At 36.0% G+C, this 19,571-nt stretch overlaps 1 protein-coding gene across 2 annotated transcripts in view; it reads right to left on the bottom strand.

Moving 5' to 3' along the window:
- Positions 1–2,413: 2,413 nt before the first annotated feature.
- The window catches only part of LOC107026063 (xaa-Pro dipeptidase), a 39,077-nt gene continuing 21,919 nt past the window's right edge, over positions 2,414–19,571 (bottom strand). The window contains exons 7-16 of one of the 2 annotated variants that reach the window (XM_015226904.2): positions 19,198–19,325; positions 15,740–15,782; positions 7,462–7,545; positions 6,770–6,811; positions 5,675–5,745; positions 4,110–4,163; positions 3,903–4,008; positions 3,729–3,797; positions 3,015–3,118; positions 2,414–2,825 (exon numbers count right to left, since the gene is read on the bottom strand). In XM_015226904.2, the coding sequence (XP_015082390.1) occupies positions 2,795–2,825; positions 3,015–3,118; positions 3,729–3,797; positions 3,903–4,008; positions 4,110–4,163; positions 5,675–5,745; positions 6,770–6,811; positions 7,462–7,545; positions 15,740–15,782; positions 19,198–19,325 (732 nt within the window). In that variant the 3' untranslated portion in view covers positions 2,414–2,794. Of the gene's footprint in view, positions 2,826–2,974; positions 3,119–3,728; positions 3,798–3,902; positions 4,009–4,109; positions 4,164–5,674; positions 5,746–6,769; positions 6,812–7,461; positions 7,546–15,739; positions 15,783–19,197; positions 19,326–19,571 lie in introns of both variants that reach the window. The other variant, XM_015226903.2, reaches the window with a different exon arrangement.

The raw sequence follows: 19,571 nt of genomic DNA, 5'->3' as shown, positions 1-19,571 counted from the left end.
GTTTGTCATGAATAGTCCAAAACACCCCTTTAAAACTTTTAACAGAAATCCGACCCAGTTAGGTTACGCAACCTGTGACGGTCCGTCGTGTCTATGACGGTCCGTCCTGCAGGTCCGTCACAAAGTTCAGAGAGCCAATTTCTGTAAAGGGTTTATGACGGTCCGTCGTACTTACGACGGTCTGTCCTGCAGTTCCGTCGTGAAGTTCAGAGAGTCGATCCCAGTACCCAGATTTTCAGAGTTTAAGTGTTTTGGAACGAAGCCCCTCGACGGTCCGTCGTGCCTATGACGGTTCGTCCTAGTTGTCGTCGAGGGTAATGAGAAAAGTAGCAGAAGAAAATTCACAAGTATGGGACGACGAAATCCATCACGGGCCGTCGTGACCATGACGGTCCGTCGCGTGGTCCGTCGACCCTGTCAGTTTTTATCAAAATAATCTTACTGCTCGAATCGACTAAACAGGTCGTTACACAATTTCTCTCTTTTGCTTTCTTCATAATCAAATCCTCATATTTTTCTCTCTTTTCTTACACTTTTTTTCAATTTCTCTCTCTAACATTCTTCCAAATTAATTCCACAGATTTTCGATTCAATATATTAATATTTTCTATTATTCTCATTTAATTTCGTTGCAAGATTTGATTTGAAGATTAACTTGGTTTGGGTATTATGTTTTTCAGATTCCTTATTTATTTACTTACTGATTTTAGTGTTTTTTTTTTAATTTTTTCGTTTTGTTGTTCTTAAAACATTTTTTAGGGTTTGAGACTATATAAATTCTCTCTTCAATTGACGTTTTCAAGAGAGTAACTAGAGGTATTGGAAAAATAATCAAAGTTCTTTCGATTTCTCATCATTTCATTTTTTTTCACTCAAGAATTAAATAACAATGTAGGTTCCGCTTCTAAACCTAAGGAGGATATACGACGGGAAAAACTGTCTGAATCCGTCGATGTGCAAAATCCCACACAAATTAATAACCATGAAGTAGAAGAAGAACCAATTTGTTGGAGAAGAGATTTTTCTTGCATGTTCTGTGTCTTGCATGTTTAGTTTAATTTGTTTAGTAATTTTTAAGATTCAAAAAAATTCATGTTACAGTGCGTTTGGAAGTGTATATGGAATTTTTATTATGTTATAGTTAGTACTTATTTTTGTATTTCATATATTTATTGTATTTTGTGTTCTGTTTTTTTTTGTGTGTGTTAGTTATGTCAATGTAACACATTATATGAGTTTGATTGTGTATATTTCATAGTTTTAATGTTTTTTGTATTCATAGGTTTGGAAGTGTATATTGAATTTTGTTGTTGTTTTTGTCTGTATGTATTTTTGTATTTCATTGTTTTATTGTATTTTGTATCCATAGATTTGGAATTGTATTTCATATACTTAATTCATTTTGTATTATGTTTTTTTTTTTTGTGTGATAGTTATGTCAATGTACCAAAGTTAGTATTTATTTTTGTATTTCATAGTTTTATTATGTTTTGTAATCATAAATTTGAAAGTATATATTGAATTTTGATACTGTTTTGGTCAGTATGTATTTTTACAATTAATAGTTGTATTCATTCAAAAATTATGTTGCATTGTTTCTAAATTTGACATTTTTTTTCTAATTTGTATTTATTCTAAAGGTATGTCAACTAGTTATGTATTTTATTTAAGAATCAGTACACAAAAATTCAATTATTTCTTTTCAATTTTATATTTCATTCACTTTTTAATCATACTAATTTTTTGTATTATATATATTATTATACAAAATTCTAAATAAAAACTAGAATAAATAGAAATACAAATAAAATACTTATTGAAATGAATACATACAAGATTTTTGAAGAAAAAAATAACTATATAGGAAAAAAAATATATGAATATAAATATATTTCTTAAATTACTATATAGATACATTCGACATACCTATTGGATTGAATACAAACTAAATAAAAAACTATAATAAATATAACTAGAATATATTGTAGAATGAATATAATTTTAAAAAGGTAAAAATTCTGGAGAAAAAAAAGAGAAAAAAGTTTAAATTCTATTTGAAAATGTTACTGATGAGAAAATTAAGTGATTCTTCCTTTTTTTGAAATATTCTCTCCCTTAATTTTCTCCCTTTTGTTGTTAAATAATTATATTTTTTAAATAAAAACAAATAATAAAAACATAAATAAGATACATAACAAACTAAAATTTGACATTTTTACTATATATTGAAAGTGTTGCTAATGAGTCCTCTTAAATGTTAAAATATTGACATTTTAAAAAATTATCAAAGTCACATTATTTAAGTTCAACCCTTAAAATTCTAGACGAACTGGATGAGTAACTTATTTCTCCATTCGATCTATGCATGAGCAAATAGCATACGAAATGTACGGAAAACATAAAGGCAGAAAATTAGAAAATATTTCACGGATACAGATAAAATTAAAATAACACCAATTAGCTCATCTTAGTCCATAATAGGAAGCAACAATAACATAATCCATAATCTTCCATTAATTTACAAATGCATGTTTCAAACTTATATACGTATCTGCTAGGTGGTATTCAAGAACAAGTAGAGAGTTGCCTCTCAAAACATGCTTGAAGTATGTCTAGTTGTTGAGAGGCCCAGATACCGATGGCTAGAGGACCAATTATTCTAGTTTCTTGATGTCATGCAATATTTGGGAGAATTACACTTGTCCATTTCCAGATAGAAAGGTAGTCTTTTCTATCGGCCAAGGAGCCCCTGCCATCACTGCCTCAATCTCTTCAATCTTCCGCGGACATTTGCTCATGTTAACGCATCCAATGGAAGTAACACACTTCAAGGACAAAAAGAAAGGAAAGATTTAACAGATAGATACAACTTGACAAAGGTATAGAGGTTAAAAAGGAACCACATCCAAGCTAATATGAACATGATATAGCACTTATTTCCAATAACACCTAACAAGTCCAGTAAAAAACACACCACATCACTTTCAATTCTGACTCCACCAAAAGGTCTAAACCTGTTGATCTCAACACGATTGAAAAACTCTGAAACTGCTGGACTCTCCAAGGCAGGAAGTAGCAAGGCATCAATGAAGTAACAACCAGGCTCCACAGTGATCACCTAAAAAAACAATCCCCACAATTATAGCATAAACAAATTTGAAATATGTAAATCACTCAAAACGGCAAGGGAACAATGTAAAGACCGTGAATAGATTTTCTGAGATTAGTGAGAACTAAGATACTTTATACACGGGGAGGTTTTGCAGACAGATACAGAAAATGGCCCATTGATGTTTAAATTCCTTGAATTACTTGAAACCCAATAAACTATTTCAGTTACCCTACCCACTATGTTATTTTTAATATACCTTCATGTTATTTTAACTAAAAACATAGAAAGTTCACATGGTCGATGATCAAGCTTGAATTATCTTTTGTAATTGTGGCAATAAGCTGTGACTTGTCAAGTAAATTTGAAGACCAACAATTATTGCAGGTGTTATTGAAGAAATCATTTCAGATCTATTAACAAAAAAAGGCATTGAAAAGACATGACCATGTTGTTTGTACTCCAGTCATAATTCATTGATTGTATGGTCAACACATCCATGTTTGGCGAATTTTCAAGAACCACATTAATGGTTATTCAGTGACAATTCACGAAATAGTTGTTTGGACCTAATAGCTTAAATCTAATATGTAATGTCACCAAAACATAGACTACTGACCATTCCCTTTAAGAGCTTTCTGCTCGTACGTAGAGAGCTCAATCCAGGTTCTTTTGGTCTTTTAGCTCCCTGAAATTGCAAGTCAGTTATTCACTTCTCAATTATATCCAGAGAATAAATGAAAAACTGCAGGAAACTTAACAAAGGAAGAAATATAGAGAAAAATTATTAAACCTTCAAGTAACCCCCAGGATCATGAGTATCAATTCCAAGAAGGTGCCCCAATCCATGAGGCATGAAAACAGCACCAAGTCGCTCGGCCATCATTTTATCAACATCCCTTTGATCAAAGTAAAGAAATCCCTATTCCATATCAGCTATTCCAGACTCTATAGGAAAGGCTCGTGAGAGAGAGTAATTAAAGAAGGGAGTAGAAGATACCCAACAAGTAGGTTCCCTTTCTTCAGTGATTCCAAAATGACCCTTTCAGCTAATCTGCAATTCATGGTGAAATACATGCGAAAAACAAGCTACAATGATTTGTGTAAAGGCAGATATTCATGCCATGTGGTAACTGACAGTTAGACCCTATTTCACCTGATTTTAGCAGTAATAAACACTTATAGATGCAGATAAAGCTTCATGTTTTTATTATAGCATGAACTACGACATATTTGAACTTGCCATAGCATCTCATTATTTCGAAAAAGAAGGGTAACTTCAATTGATGTTCAGGGGGCAGTTTTGTTAGAATCCTAGTGAATATTTTCTAAAATAAATGTCAATAGAGGAGGTAACTTAATTTACTCCTATAGTAATTGCCTTTCTTTTTTAGGACGTCTAAACATAGCTATTTGAACCCCAATAACTTGGGGGAATATCAAGCCGAGTTCCTGTTATTTTCTCTTCCACTTCACAAGTTTCACTAATTTTCATGGTAACATAAGACCAGATTAATTCATTCATCTTCTGAGAAAGAGTTAAAGACTTGGTGCATAGAGAAAGATAAGTTGTAAGATTGCCACTTATACATTCAAAATAGTGAAGAATATAGCAGAAAATTTTAATGAAAGAACCGGAACTTCAGCAAATTCCAATGTCAGAAACTTTTAGCTTTTTGCTTCAAAATAGTTCTGATACTTGCACCATAAATTTCTTGATAGACCTTGATTCTAAAAGCTCTCCATGGAGCATTTGGCCTAATAGGTTTCATGAGAGTAAAATCGAGCTTGTTCAACCTGTTCATTGAGACCAAACTGACCTAGTGGATAAGTTAGAAATACAATAAGAACAGCTATTAGACCAGAGAATGTGATTGGGGGTTGGGGGATATAGAGTTTACACTCATTTCCAAAGCTCCAAATTGTACACATTCATTTTTCTGGCCAAGTATGGAGATGCGTGATTTTTTGTTTCTTTGAGTCCGAAGAGGAGAACTAACTTTCTGAGGTTTGTGGTTAGGGATGTAGTTATTGCACCCTCCGTTCTGATTTTGATATCTAGCAAATTTTACATGACTTTAAAAGATTATTAAAACATTGGCATAACAAATTATCAAGTCAGAATGTTTACTCTAGAGAACTTCACAATAAGGGACTCCAAATGTTATGTATGTAGTTACTCATCTCATTTATTTAGATTTTTCTTTTTTTGTTGATAATCTTTTTGTTTATGGAATTATGGGAAGGGGAACAAATGATCTTCTGATTGCATGTAACAAGTAATGAGATATTCCACTTTCGAAAAAAACATCCTCAAAAAGAAATGTTCAGTTTGAAATTGAGGGGACAAGCTATAATTCGTTATCTATATGACCAGAAAGAAATATAGAATCAACTGATTTTATGAGGACATTAGGCAAAGCATATCATCATTTAAGTAATCCAAGTTCTTCAACAAGTTTTTCTAGTGATTCTACCTATTGATTTATGAGTTCAGAAAAAGAAAAAAACAAGATGATTTCAACAACTTATTCCAATTTCAAAATTTGGACAGCAAAGTCATACTTATGCATATCGACCCAGCACACTCCAGGCTTCATGGCAGAAATGACAGCATCATGAGCATCAAGAACAGCCTGCAAATATTAGTGATTACATAATAATGAAACGTTTTGTTATATTCCATGGTGAAGTCAAAGCACATGAACATTAAAAATTACATTTGAAGGTCCTGTAAGCTTCATATTCAGTCCTTATACAGGAAGGGATGGCAATGGGGCGGGGTGAATTTAATGCTATGCGGGGTGGGGCGGGGTGGGTTTAAGTGGTTTTTAAAAAAAAAACTAATGTGGGGCAGGGCGGATTGCGGGTATATGTGATTCTATGTGAGTTCAAACTTAATTTTAACTTTTTACATGTTATAAGAGTGATAGAACATTATTTATTAAGATAATTTCTTTAAAGCTACTAAAATATTTAAGATATTTCCTACATGTTTCCCAATTGACCTCTGAAAAACAAATTTCTAAGTCATTTCTATTAAATTAATACAACTTAATGAAAAATGAATTTATTCTTATGAATTTTATTTTTAGTATCAAACATAACTAGAAAAAGAAATACCAAAAAAATTATGTGGGTCGGGTTCATGCGGGCAGGTTGAAAATTAAAAAAAGTTGTTATGAGGGGCGGATTAAAAAATTTGCGGGTTAAGCTAAGACCGCCCCGCACCGCCCCATTGTCATCCCTAAATACTGGCCTTACCAATAGAAAAATGAAGGTAGAAGGCTCAGAGAGGTACATAGTTTGATGCATAAGTTCAGGAGCGCGCTTCCTAACGCGTGGTTTCAGGTTAAGGGATCTCTAGAGACTAATTCTGTATTATAATCCTAAACCAAGCAATGCATTTTTTTAATAGAAAGTCAATCTGATCAGCTCACAAGAACAGCTTGTTCACCAATAAGATGCACATCATATTCCCCCATTTTAAAAGAAAATAATCAACAAGAGGTAATACAGATGAGATGCGCATCATATCCCATCTCAAGGAAGTAAAAAACATCAAGCATACTCCATTGGAACCCTACATGAGCATGTTTGCTTTCCTACATGCCTGACAGCAAAAGCATCATCCTATTATGCACAGGAGAGATTACTCACAGTATATAAAAGTGACTGGTCACGAGTAAATTTCCCAATTACCTGCAAAATTCACAAGTGTAATCTTAAGGAATATAAGCATTAGAGGTTATAGCCAAAACACACTGGGAGCAGCATCTTAATATATATGGTAGTGAGAAAAAGTAAAATAATTGATACTTGAGTAGTTTAAAGTTGTGAGCACAAGAAGAGAGGAAGCTATGAAGAGAAGGTATCCAAGCATACAGATACAATGCTTAGTATAGATCAATACTTGTCTTCTTGCAACAAGCGCTACTGGCACATAGACCAAAGATGTAAGACCCAATCATGCCGTGGCTACTCAAACAAGAGATAAATATGGATAAAAACTCAGTGCTTAGCATCGCAGACGCTTCACTATCAGTGATTTGGACAAGCAATAAGCAAAAAGAAAATGAATAGACTGAAAGAGATCCAAACAAATGCATAAAACAGATGAGTCAACAAGCAAATTATCACAATATTATTACTGTAGAATAGTTAACAATGCTACAGTGTGCTTATATATTCAAGGAATATATGGTCCTCATCTCCTCCGGGACATTGAAGAGCTATATTCTTCATGTGAATGTTTATTGTTATTTCTCTAGATGACAATGGCTACAAGAATAACACGCAAAATGATAGTACACTTCAATGTGCCTAAAAATGTGAAGGACACATGTACTCACTGGAAAGGAACAAGTTATGTCAGACCCATAAAAGTGGTACTCAGCTCCCATATCTAGAAGTGCCATATCTCCCTCTTGCAATGTCTGCACAATGTAAGACAAATAAGAGATCATATTTGTGAGAAGTAAAGCACGGGAAAAGATCATTAAGATGCATAAACTAATTCTCTTACATCTATTTACATACAGAGTTTACACAATCCATATAACTATCAATGTGGGACATTTAGGGCCTGTTTGGATGGACTTAAAAAAAGTAACTTATAAGTCAAAAGCTAAAAGTCATAAGTAGATGAAACCTACTTTTTACTTTTGGCGTATTTTTAAACTTTTTTGGCCTAAAAGTGAGTGCTTAAAAGCACTTTTTGACCTTTCCAAACACCTCCAAAACAATAAAAGTGCTTAAAAGCTAAAAGCACCTAAATATAAGCTAATCCAAATGGGCAATACATTATTACATACCCTACCCCCCCCCCAATCCCTCAGTAATAATATCTCCAGAGAGTATCTTTTCTCTCTGAAAAAGTGATAATCAATCTCAATGTGGTTAGTCCTCTCATGTAACACTGAATTTGATGCAATATGAAGGCCGACTTGATTATCACACACAAGTTCCATCCGGCTTATTTCTCCAAATTTCAACTCCCAGAGCAACTATTTGATCCAAACTAGCTCACATGTTGCCATGGTCATTGCTCAATACTCTGCCTCTGCACAAGATCGAGCAACCACACTCAAATTCTTTTTTTTCTAGACACTAAATTACCTCCTACTAAAACACAATATCCACATATGTCGAACATCTATCAAAAGGTGATCCTGCCCAATCAACATTTGTGTATCCAACCCTATGCTTATGGCCTCAAATCTCGACTAGTAGTCCTTTGCTTGGGCTGATTTAATATACTAAAGAATGCAAACAAACACATCCCAATAATTACTACATAGGATTACTACAAGGGGTGTACATAAACTAACTTACAACACTCACAGTAAAGGAAATGTAAGTCATATGGAGTAATTCAACTTTCCAACCAGCCGCTTTTATTTTGTAGTACCGCTAAAAGGCTCCTCATGTATAGCAGAAACTTAGCATTTAGGTAGGAGTTTCAATGGGTTTACAACTCGTCATTCCTACCTCCTCAAGAATGTCTAGAGCATACTGTAGTTGTGAAATAACAATAATCTACATTGAGCGACCACAATACCAAAAAAACTTCAATCTACCCAAATCCTTAGTTTGAAAGTATTGAAAGAGATGTTGCTTCAAACTAGTGGTACCATCCTGATCATTGACAGTAATAACAATATCATCAACATACCACTAAATAAATACATAGCATGGAGATGACAAAAAATAGAGAGAACTTGTGTATGAGTCATGCAAATCTCTTAAATAGACTATGTCAAACTTACAAAATCAGTCTCAAGGAGACTATTTTAGACCATAGAGTGACTGTCACATTTGACATACAAGGCCACTATTCTCCCCTGACCAATAAAACCAAGTGGTTGCTCCATATAAACTTCATCATCAAGGTCATCATGGAGATAAACATTTATGATGTCCAAATGATAAATAGGTTAATCGCAAACAACAACCAAAGATAGAAAGAAGCAGACTTTTTTTATTTTAGCCACAGGAGAGAAAATATCATTGTAATCAAGTCCAAATATCTATATTCTTTAGTGAAAAAATGGGCTGAGAAGGTTGCCGAAAGTGACTGGCAAGTTGCTGGTTGACAGAGTTAGATGGGGAGTTCCTGAAAAATAATCTGGAAGTAGTGACAGGAGGTCTAAAGGCTCAGTCGAGTTTTAAGTGTAAATAGAAGTTGTGAGAAATATTGGAGAAAATAATATTGAATAGCATATCTAAATTGTTACATGAAGACCCTATTTATAGACACTACATTGGAAACCTTTTCCAACTAATATTCCTATTCTTATTCCTATTCTAGTTCCTATTCTAAGTAAGAAATACTTATTCATATTCTAACACTCCCCCTCAAGCTGGTGCATACAAATCATATGCACCTAGCTTGTTACAAATGTAATTAATACGAGGACATGTGAGAGACTTGGTGAACATATCTGCAAGCTTATCATTGGACTTCACAAATTTTGTAACAATATCTCCTGAGAGTATCTTTTCTCTGACAAAGTGACATTCAACCTCAATGTCCTTAGTCCTTTCATGAAACACTGGATTTGATGCGATATGAAGAGCCGCTTGATTATCACAGACAAGTTCCATCTGATCAATATTTGCCAAATTTTAATCCTCCAGTAACTGTTTGAACCAAACTAACTCACAAGTTGTTGTTGCCATTGCTCGATATTCTGATTTTGCACTCTTCCACGACACCAAATTACCTCCAACTAAAACACAATATCCAGATGTCGAATGTCTGTCAGAGGGTGATCCTGCCCAATCAGTGTCTGTATATCCAATGATATGCTCATGACCTTGATCCTCAAAGAGTAGTCCTTTGCCGGGGGCTGACTTTATATATCGAAGAATACGAACAACTGCTTCCCAATGACTATCACAAGGGGAAGTCATAAACTGACTTACAACACTCACGAGAAAAGAGATGTCTGGTCTAGTCACTGTGAGATAATTCAACTTTCCAACAAGTCGTCTATACCTTTCAGGATTACTAAGTGGCTCCCCCTGTCCTGAAAGAAGTTTGACATTCGATTCCATCGGAGTGTCAATAGGTCTACATCCCATCATTCCTGTCTCCTCAAGAATGTCTAAGGCATACTTGCGTTGAGAGATAACAATGCCTGATCTAGACTGAGCAACCTCAATACCTAGAAAATAGTTCAATCTGCCAAGGTCTTTAGTCTGAAAGTGCTAAAAAGATGTTGCTTTAAATTAGTGACACCATATTGATCATTACCGGTGATAACAATATCATCAACATAAACAACCAAATAGATACATCGACCTTGTGCATAATGTCAATAACACACAGAGTGATCAGCTCCACTACGAGTGATGCAAAACTCCTGAATTACTGTGCTAAACTTCTCAAACCAAGCTTGAGGAGACTGCTTCAGACCATAGAGTGACCTACGCAATCGACATACAAGGCTACTAGACTCCCCCTGAGCAACAAAACCAGGTGGTTGCTCCATATAGACTTCTTCCTTAAGATCACCATGCAAAAAAGCATTCTTTATGTCCAACTGATAAAGAGGCCAATGACGAACGACAACCATAGATTGAAAAAGACGAACAGATGCTATTTTAGCCACAGGAGCAAAAGTGTCACTATAATCTAGCCCAAATATCTAAGTATACCCTTTGGCGACAAGGCGAGCCTTAAGTCGATCAACCTGACCATCTGGACCAATTTTAACTGCATAAACCCAACGACAACCAACAGTAGATTTACCTGCAGGAAGGGAGACAAGCTCCCAAGTACCACTCTTATGTAAAGCAGACATCTCATCAACCATAGCCTGCCTCCATCCAGAATGAGAAAGTGTTTCACCTGTAGACTTAGGAATGGAAACAGAGGACAAAGACGACACAAAGGCATAATGGGGTGATGATAGACGATGATAACTTAAGAAGGTATAATGCGGGTTAGTATTTCGAGTAGATCGTATACCTTTTTGAAGTGCAAGCGGTGGGCTAGGTAGAGGCAAGTCCGCAGTAGAAGCAGGGTCTGGCGCATGACATGAATCATCTGGGACTAGGGTTGGACGTGGACGACGATGATAAGTTAGTAGTGGTGGCACTGCAACTGGAGATGTAGATGTAACTGTAGATCCCTCAAAGGTTGGCACAGGTAAAACATGAGGTTGGACATCAGTATGATCAGAAGATGTATAGAAGGCTGAGACTCAGAAAATGTAACATCAGTGGACATAACGTATCGATGAAGATCATGTGAATAACAACGATACCCTTTTTGAACTCTAGAGTAACCAAGAAAGGCATTTGAGGGCACGAGGAGCTAATTTATCTTTCCTTGGGGCTAAATTATGAACAAAGCATGTGCTCCCAAAGACACGAGGGGGAATAGGATAGAGATGTGACTGAGGAAACAGTATGGAATGTGGAACTTGATTCTGAATAGATGAAGAGGGCATTCTGTTAATTAAATAACAAGCTGAAAGGACTGCATCGCCCCAAAAACGCAGCGGAACATGGGATTCAATGAGGAGAGTGCGAGCAGTCTCTATAAGATGCCTATTCTTTCTTTTGGCGACACCATTTTGTTGAGGAGTGTATGGACAAGATGTTTGGTGAATGATTCCGTGGTGAGACATAAATTGCTGAAATTGGGATGATAAGTATTCTAAGGCATTATCACTACGGAAAGTACGAATACAAACACCAAACCGATTTTGTATTTCAGCAAAGAAACTTTTGAAAATAGAAAATAACTCAGAACGATCTTTTATTAAAAAAACCCAAGTACATCTTGAATAATCATCAACGAAACTAACAAAATAACGAAATCCTAAGGTGGAACTGACTCTACTAGAACCCCAAATATTAGAATGAACTAATGAAAAAATAGACTCTGAACGACCCTCAGTACTACGAGAAAACGTAGCACGAGTGTGTTTCCCAAGTTGACACGACTCACAATCTAATGTAGATAAACTAGACAAACTAGGCACTATCTTTTGCAGTTTGGATAGATTCGGATGTCCCAGACGTTTGTGAATTAGATCTGGGGATCTGTAACGGAGCATGCTGTCAAGGAATTTGAAGGGGTAAGATAGTATAGGCCTTGTGATTCATGTCCTGTTCCAATCATCTGTCCCGTACTGCGGTCCTGTATGAGAATAAAATCATCGAAAAAAGATGCTACAATGTAGGATTTCGTCAAACGACTAACAGATGCTAGATTAAAAGGAGAACCAGGAACATAAAAAACAGAGTATAGGGTGACAGAAGATAGGGGTTTGGCTTTTCCAACCCCTTTTGGTTTTGTCTGAATCCCATTGGCTAAAGTAATAGCTGGAAGAGATTGCGAATAAACAATATCGGATAAAAGTGATTTATTACCAGAAATATGATCAGAAGCCCCAGAGTCCACGGCCCATGTTCCTACAGTACTAGATTGCGACACACAAGCAAAAGAATTACCCGTGACAGACACATCAGGTTGTGCAACCGAAAATACTTGTGGAGACGTTTGTTTATTTGCACGATACTGAAGGAACTCATCATATTCTATCTGAGCAATATGAGCATTATTGGATGGTTGATTAAGTTGAGCACCATATACTACTGGTGGAGATACTTGCGCAATTCCGAAGGAACTCATTATATTCCTTTAGAACAAGAGGATCATAACTGGGTGGTGGACCATGCAAAATATGACATATGTCACGAGTGTGCCCAGACTTATGACAATGACTACACTTGGATCGAGGTTCCCCGAAACGTCCTCCCCCTCACCGATTCTCCGTAGACTGATACGTACGCTTTTCAAAGGTTTGAGATGCGAGAATAGAGGAGTCAACAGTGGGTAATGAAACGATATTGTGACTAGGAGGTGCCGCAAGACGAAGGAGGCGAGAGAATAATTCATCGATTGTAGGAACTGTAGGGCTAGCTAAAATCTGATCACACAGAATCATTATCAGGAGGAAGTCCAGCAAGAGTAAGAACTAGAAACAATGTTTGTCTATGTTCTTGTTGTTTTTCCACATCCGTAGTTACTGGCATCAACGTATCGAATTCCTCCATGACTGCCTGTACCTGTCCCAAGTAAGTAGACATATCGGATTCTTGTTTCATTAAGTTGGTCAATCGAGATATCACATCATAGAATCGAGAGATGTCAATAGTGTATAAAACACGCGCCTTTTCCCAAATTGTATAACACGTTCGGAATGGGCGAAACAAGGGCATCAATTCGGAATCAATCGAATGCCATAGGAGACTACATAATTGAGCATCTACTTTCTCCCAATGTTCTTTGACTTTTGCATCTTCCTCACTAGTCTTTGCCTTTACATCTACCATATAAGTCTTGTTCGTAAAGTGATCATGCACACCTTGACCCTTGCACCACAATTCAACAGACGAAGCCCAAGATAAATAGTTTGAACTTCCAAATAGAAGTTCTGAAGAGATTATAGGGCTAGAATTTCCAATCCCTATAATTTTAGAACCAAAAACATCACATCCAAACGACATTATGCAAAATTTGTCCCGAGAACAATAAAAATATCTTGATTATTGAGATCTCATCGTCGTAAAATTCAAATCTCGAAAAAAACAATTCAAAAATAGCCGGAACCCTAATTCTGCCGATCGAATTTGGTCAAAATCAGAAAAAAAATTACATAGTTAGCCTCGGAATGAAGAGGCGACTCAGATAGGAAAAAAATTATCGAAAAAATTAACCGAAAAAAGTCAAGCGCCGGCGCGTGGGTCTAACAGTTCGTTGGCGAAAATCCTACCGGCGGCACGTGACGGCGCGTGTAGCACTGGTTTCCGGTGGAGATGACTGGGCTTTACTCAACGGGAAATTCAGCAGCTAGTGGTGGTGTCAATTTTATGAAAACAATGACGGAAAATAATAATTATCCGGACAGCAACTAGGTTACCGGAAAATATTATTTTTTTAAATTTTTTTTCCCACAATTGCTCTGATACCATGTGAGAAATATTGGAGAAAATATTATTAAATTGCATATCTAAATTGTTACATGAAAAGCCTATTTATAGATACTACATTGGAAACCTTTTCCAACTAGAATTCCTATTCTTATTCCTATTCTAGTTTCTATTCTAAGTAAGAAATACTTATTCCTGTTCTAACAGAAGTTTTGAATGGCTGTAGAGAAACACGAACTTGGTCGGAAAAATCAGACAAAACACCAGAATTGGTGACTGCAGTTGCCGGGTTAGTGTTGTGGAGATAAAAAAATGATGAAAAAATTGGGTAGTATGGCTCGGAACAACTTTGTGATCTCCAAGCACCAGATTTGCTTCCAAAGGTGGAACGAGATGACCTCACGTGTGACTTAGGTATGGGTCTTTTTGTCAAAATGAAATGGCTTTTCTTTTTATCTTCTGATTTATTTTTTACTGTGAATGAGGGAAACAACATAATGAAAGTAGTCATTCAATATAGAATGATCCAATATCTGATTCAAATCCAATATAGATCTATCGGTACATAAGCTACATACATCAGTGCACTTCCACTTGACATCTAGTAATGATAAACGACTTGTCTCACCAAAAAACTATATGGATCTGGTGCATTCAGGTTGCCCATGAGAGCACATAGGGGTCGTCTCCAGAGCAGTTGATGGGTTTGGTTTTTTGAGAGTAGGGAGACGCTACGGTGGTATTGGTTTCTCCATTACACTGAAGGACACATAGATAACACAAATTATCCCTTAGAAAATCATCAAATATTCAAGCACGATGACTAGCTAACTGAGTTATCTTTCTTAGATGTTTCTCGCCATTGCTCTGATACCATGTGAGAAGTAAATGCATGGGAAAATATTATTAAGATGTTAGATGCTGTAAAATCGTAAATTGCTAGTGGTAACAGACTGCAAGAATCTTGACACAATTTACTGCTAATAAATTTGTCCCTATGGAGTGGACAAAACTCCCAGAAACTGATATTCAAACATATATTAAATAATCTTTAAAAATAATCCTGACTAGATATTTATAAGATACATATTGTTTACAACACACAACTAGAACTGTAAAGCCTATCTTATAGTAGTTGGAATATTGGTAACTGCTGGAGAGCAGCAAGGAGGCAGTTACTTCATGTTTGGCTGATTGGTTCCATGTGCATTCTAGAATCTCTGTTTCCCCTTTCACCCTTTCTTTTCCTAAAATACTTCTTCAAAAGTGGGGTTGTATCAGATGCATAAACTAATTGTCTTACACTGAGCCCTATTTATATACAAACTTAACACAATCCATATCCTTTTCAATGTGGAACACATAATATACTATTTAATAGACCAACTATGTATCAATATTGGCGCAAGGTCAAAATATCAGCACACAACAGACAAATAATGGGTTCCAAGCTGAGGACCTTTCTAAAGAAACTTAAAATAATTATTTCTATAACACCAAAAGGAAAATATGGTTACAACACCAATATGTAACAACCATAATTAATCTAGATAAAAATGAGGCATTGATTTATGTTTGTCCACAAAATGACACGAGTTCTCTTACAACTTAAATACAGATCTGATAACCAGCAATATAGGATAGACATAACATATTAACAGAGGCACACAAATAATATACCTTGTCATTTGGAGCTGCTGCATGACCATAATGGAGTACAGCACTGCAATAGAATGTGGTAGTGTTAGCTGATAATTTGAAAATTGATCTCAAACCTCGTTTAACTTTATCATTAACTACGCTTCAACCCCAAGCTAGTCGGGTTTAACTCTTAACAATTCACATATAAGATAAATTGATTCTGAATTTTAACACCCTACCCATAAAGATACAGAGTCTCACATACTGACAAACGCGGAATCTGATGCTATAGGCACACAACTGAATTCTGCCGATAATTATAGTTCTAAGATCTTTACTTGTATTTCTATTGGCTAATATTTAGACAGCTACAAAAATAAGTCTAAGCAGCATCTATTTCTATTGGCTAATATTTTGACAGCAACAAAAATAAATCTAAGCAGCAAGTTACTTAATGCTTCCTACTTCTTTTTCTTAACCAAATGACCCACCACCCTGTTTAGCAAGTTACTTAAGTTCTCGAATAAGAGTAATGACCTGCTTCCCCTGGTTTGTGAGAACCTCGCCACCTAGAAGCATAAGCTATTAGAGAGGATTTTTTACTTATTTATTCATCCCTCACGTGTGTTCTTTTTCTTTTCAGAAACGGTCTCTCTACCTCTACGAGATAGTGGTAAGGTATGGTACACTCTACCCTCCTCAAACCCCACTTAGTGGGATTTCACCGGGTATGATGTTGTTGTAGTGTGTTCTTTCTCTTGTACAAGGAAATAGCTTTAAATTGACAGGTGGCAATGAAACTTGAATCCAAGAGCTTTGCCTATTCTGAAATCATGATGAATCATGTGAACCGTCTCATCTAAAAGTTCACGACATTAGAGATAACAGTTGTATTTTTGTATTTAGGTCTGCAACACTCCACTCCCCCTGTCATTTCATTCCAAACAAAGAGCAAAAGATCAGAACCAAAACTCTGGTCTTCATTCCTAAAATTATCTCCCTTTATACTTTTTCAGAAAAAGTTTACATCCCTTTATCTTCAATTCCAACTAACCACATCCAAGTCGTGCCGATCAAAATAAGTATCAGAACAAAATTAGATACAGAACTAAGAGAAGAGTCAGTAGCGCCTAATCCTGACCTGGGATCTGATCAGAACCATGAGGGCATAAACTAAATTTTAGAAAGGGAGCGGGCATATAGACATCTTTCTATAAACATCAAGAAGTGACAAACTTATATTACCAATGTAAACACCATAAATTAGACAAAGAAAAATTGACAATATGAGGTTGAGACAAGGAAAAATTTCTTCTTTGAATTATACTCCCTTCAATAAAAGACAGGAATGAGGGGACACAGACAAGGGGACCCTTTGTCCCCTTCCCTGTTTATTTTGGCTATGGTCAGTTGCATGATGAGAATAGCAATTTACAACAATTGTTTAAAGGGTTTCAGAATAGGGGAAGGTGCTCTGGAGATATGTCATCTATTAAAAGCAAATAACACCATTATTTTTTGTGAAGCTACAATGGAACAATTTACTCAATTAGAGCCATATAGGTAGTATTTGAAGTTGCTTCTGGTCTAAAGGGGAATTGGAGAAAAAGTATTATTTTCCCTATCAAAGAGGTAAGAAATATTCAGTCTTTGTCTAGTTTGCTGAGGTGTGAAGTAGGAAAAGTGCCCACTGTGCATTTGGGCATGCCTACTAAGCAGGAAGTATAGAAAGGTCTGAAAAGAGACTAGCACAGTGGGAAGCACAATATTTGTCTGTAGGGGAAGGGTCACACTAATAAACTCAGCGTTGGACTCTTTACCTACATATGCGATGTCACTGTTTCCTATTCCTGCTAGTGTAGTGAAGAAGCTAAATAGACTAAAGGGACAAGGAGGACTAGAATAAGAAATCTCAAAATTCAAAACAGTTGCCTTTTGATGAAATGGCTTTGAAGATACTGTGATGAAGAAATTTCTCTCTGGAAGGAAATTATTGTTCCCAAGTTTGGTCAAAACAGTCCTTGGTGCTCTAGAAGTGAATTGCACTTATGGGATGGCTGTGTGGAGGGCTAACAGAGGTCTAAGGTCAAAGCTCCAGGAGAACTCTAGAATCAGAGTGGACAATGGTAACAATGTTAAGTTCTAGAAGGATAACTGGATATGGGAAGTGCCACTGCAAGAAAAATTTCCAGATCTCATGTCACTATCTAGCAGTCCTGAGATTACTGTGTCGGAATGCTGGTCCCCCCAGGGTTGGGATCTCAACTTCAGAAGGCACTTAAATTACAGGGAGGTGGAAAGTGTAGCTGACTTGCTAAAAGAAGTGGGCACTTCTAATGGGACAACAATGGAGCCTGACAGACTTAGATGGAGGCACAGTAAAGAAGGAAGTATAACAGTAACTAAGTTATACAAGACGGAGAATAGCATTATGGCGGAGGAAGATTTGAGAATATGTGACAAGAGGGGGAAGTAAAAGTCAGAAAAAATGGTGGAGGATAACACCCTCTTGCATATGGTGGTCAGTCTAGAGGGAGAGAAATGGAAGGTGCTTTGAAGAATGAGGACAAGGTCAGATCAGTTCATGATGTGAATTGAACTGTCTCATAACTTTATTTTTTTGGTGTAAATAGAAACTGTATAGAGGAAATAGAGGAGTTAATAGAATTTCTAGGAGCTTTGTAAAGGTAGGGACCTTTTTCCTAACAAAATTTTATCGTGGCCAGCATTTCCAATGATGAAGAGTAAAATAGTACTAATTCTCAAAAAAAAATGGAATGAAATGAATTCCATTTTCCTTTTAATCATTAACTTAACCAGAACTTAGGATTAAAAAGAAGCGTGAAATAGTTTTTCTTTTTTGGATGAGTGGGTGAAGTTTCTTCTTTTAATTATATTTCTCCTATAGTCTCATACCTGCTTTTATTTCTTTAGGGAAGACTTGTTTAATCTTTATCAAGTCATCCTTCCGGTTGTTCTGTTTACTTTCTCCTTCTACAGAACTCCCAGTTCACTGAGGATAGCAGCCAAAAGAACACATAATGAATTAAGCTCGTTATGAAATTGATGTAACATGGTTATCAGAACGTACTTCAACTAGGGAACTAAAATCAGCTGAAATTTGAACCGCAGCGTATGTCACTCTAGTCACCTGGAAGAAGGCATTTCTGAAAGAACCCACTCAGCTTCCTTAAAAGCCTACATATGGTACATGTCCTGATACTTAGATAACATACTTCCAGCTCTCCAAGACAACACTGTGGCGAGCATGTCTCTTGGTTCAATATTAGATCATACACATATAGAGATTACAAAGAAACCAAAGACTATCTCATTTTGCTATCCTAGGTTACATGGCAGTTAGCATACCACTATTAGCTATTTTATTTAATACCCATAAATAAGGAAAAATCTAAAATCTGCTCAACGGCTTACAGTTTTCAAATTGATAGTGTATCGTTGCTTGAAATGAAAGATGCAAGGAAAAGCAAACTTACCTATTATCGCCAGTAGCACATATACATGTGTATGAACAATGCCTACAGCCGCCATACATGTAGGTATGGTGAAGAAACATGCTTTCTAACTGATATTCTTTCATCCCTACTTTTGTTTTCCTCATAACCTACACAAAAAAAAAAAAAGCAACTGGTAGCAAGAAGATAAAAGAATAGGTGGAGAGTAGATAATATACAAGGACACCCATAGCTAAGAAACACAATAAGAAAGATACTAAAGAAAACTATATTATGGATTGTTGTTCGAGAACAAGAAGATTACAGTTAAAAAATAGATTGAGGGAGGGATTGTCGTATTGAGGATGTTACAGTTGGGATCGATTGTAGAGGAAAAAGAGGGGTTGTTGTGGGTG

Source organism: Solanum pennellii, chromosome 7, assembly GCF_001406875.1.
Source record: "Solanum pennellii chromosome 7, SPENNV200".
Lineage (NCBI taxonomy): Eukaryota > Viridiplantae > Streptophyta > Magnoliopsida > Solanales > Solanaceae > Solanum > Solanum pennellii.
Note: the sequence above shows the minus strand (reverse complement) of the source record. Positions and strands in the feature narration are given on the sequence as shown.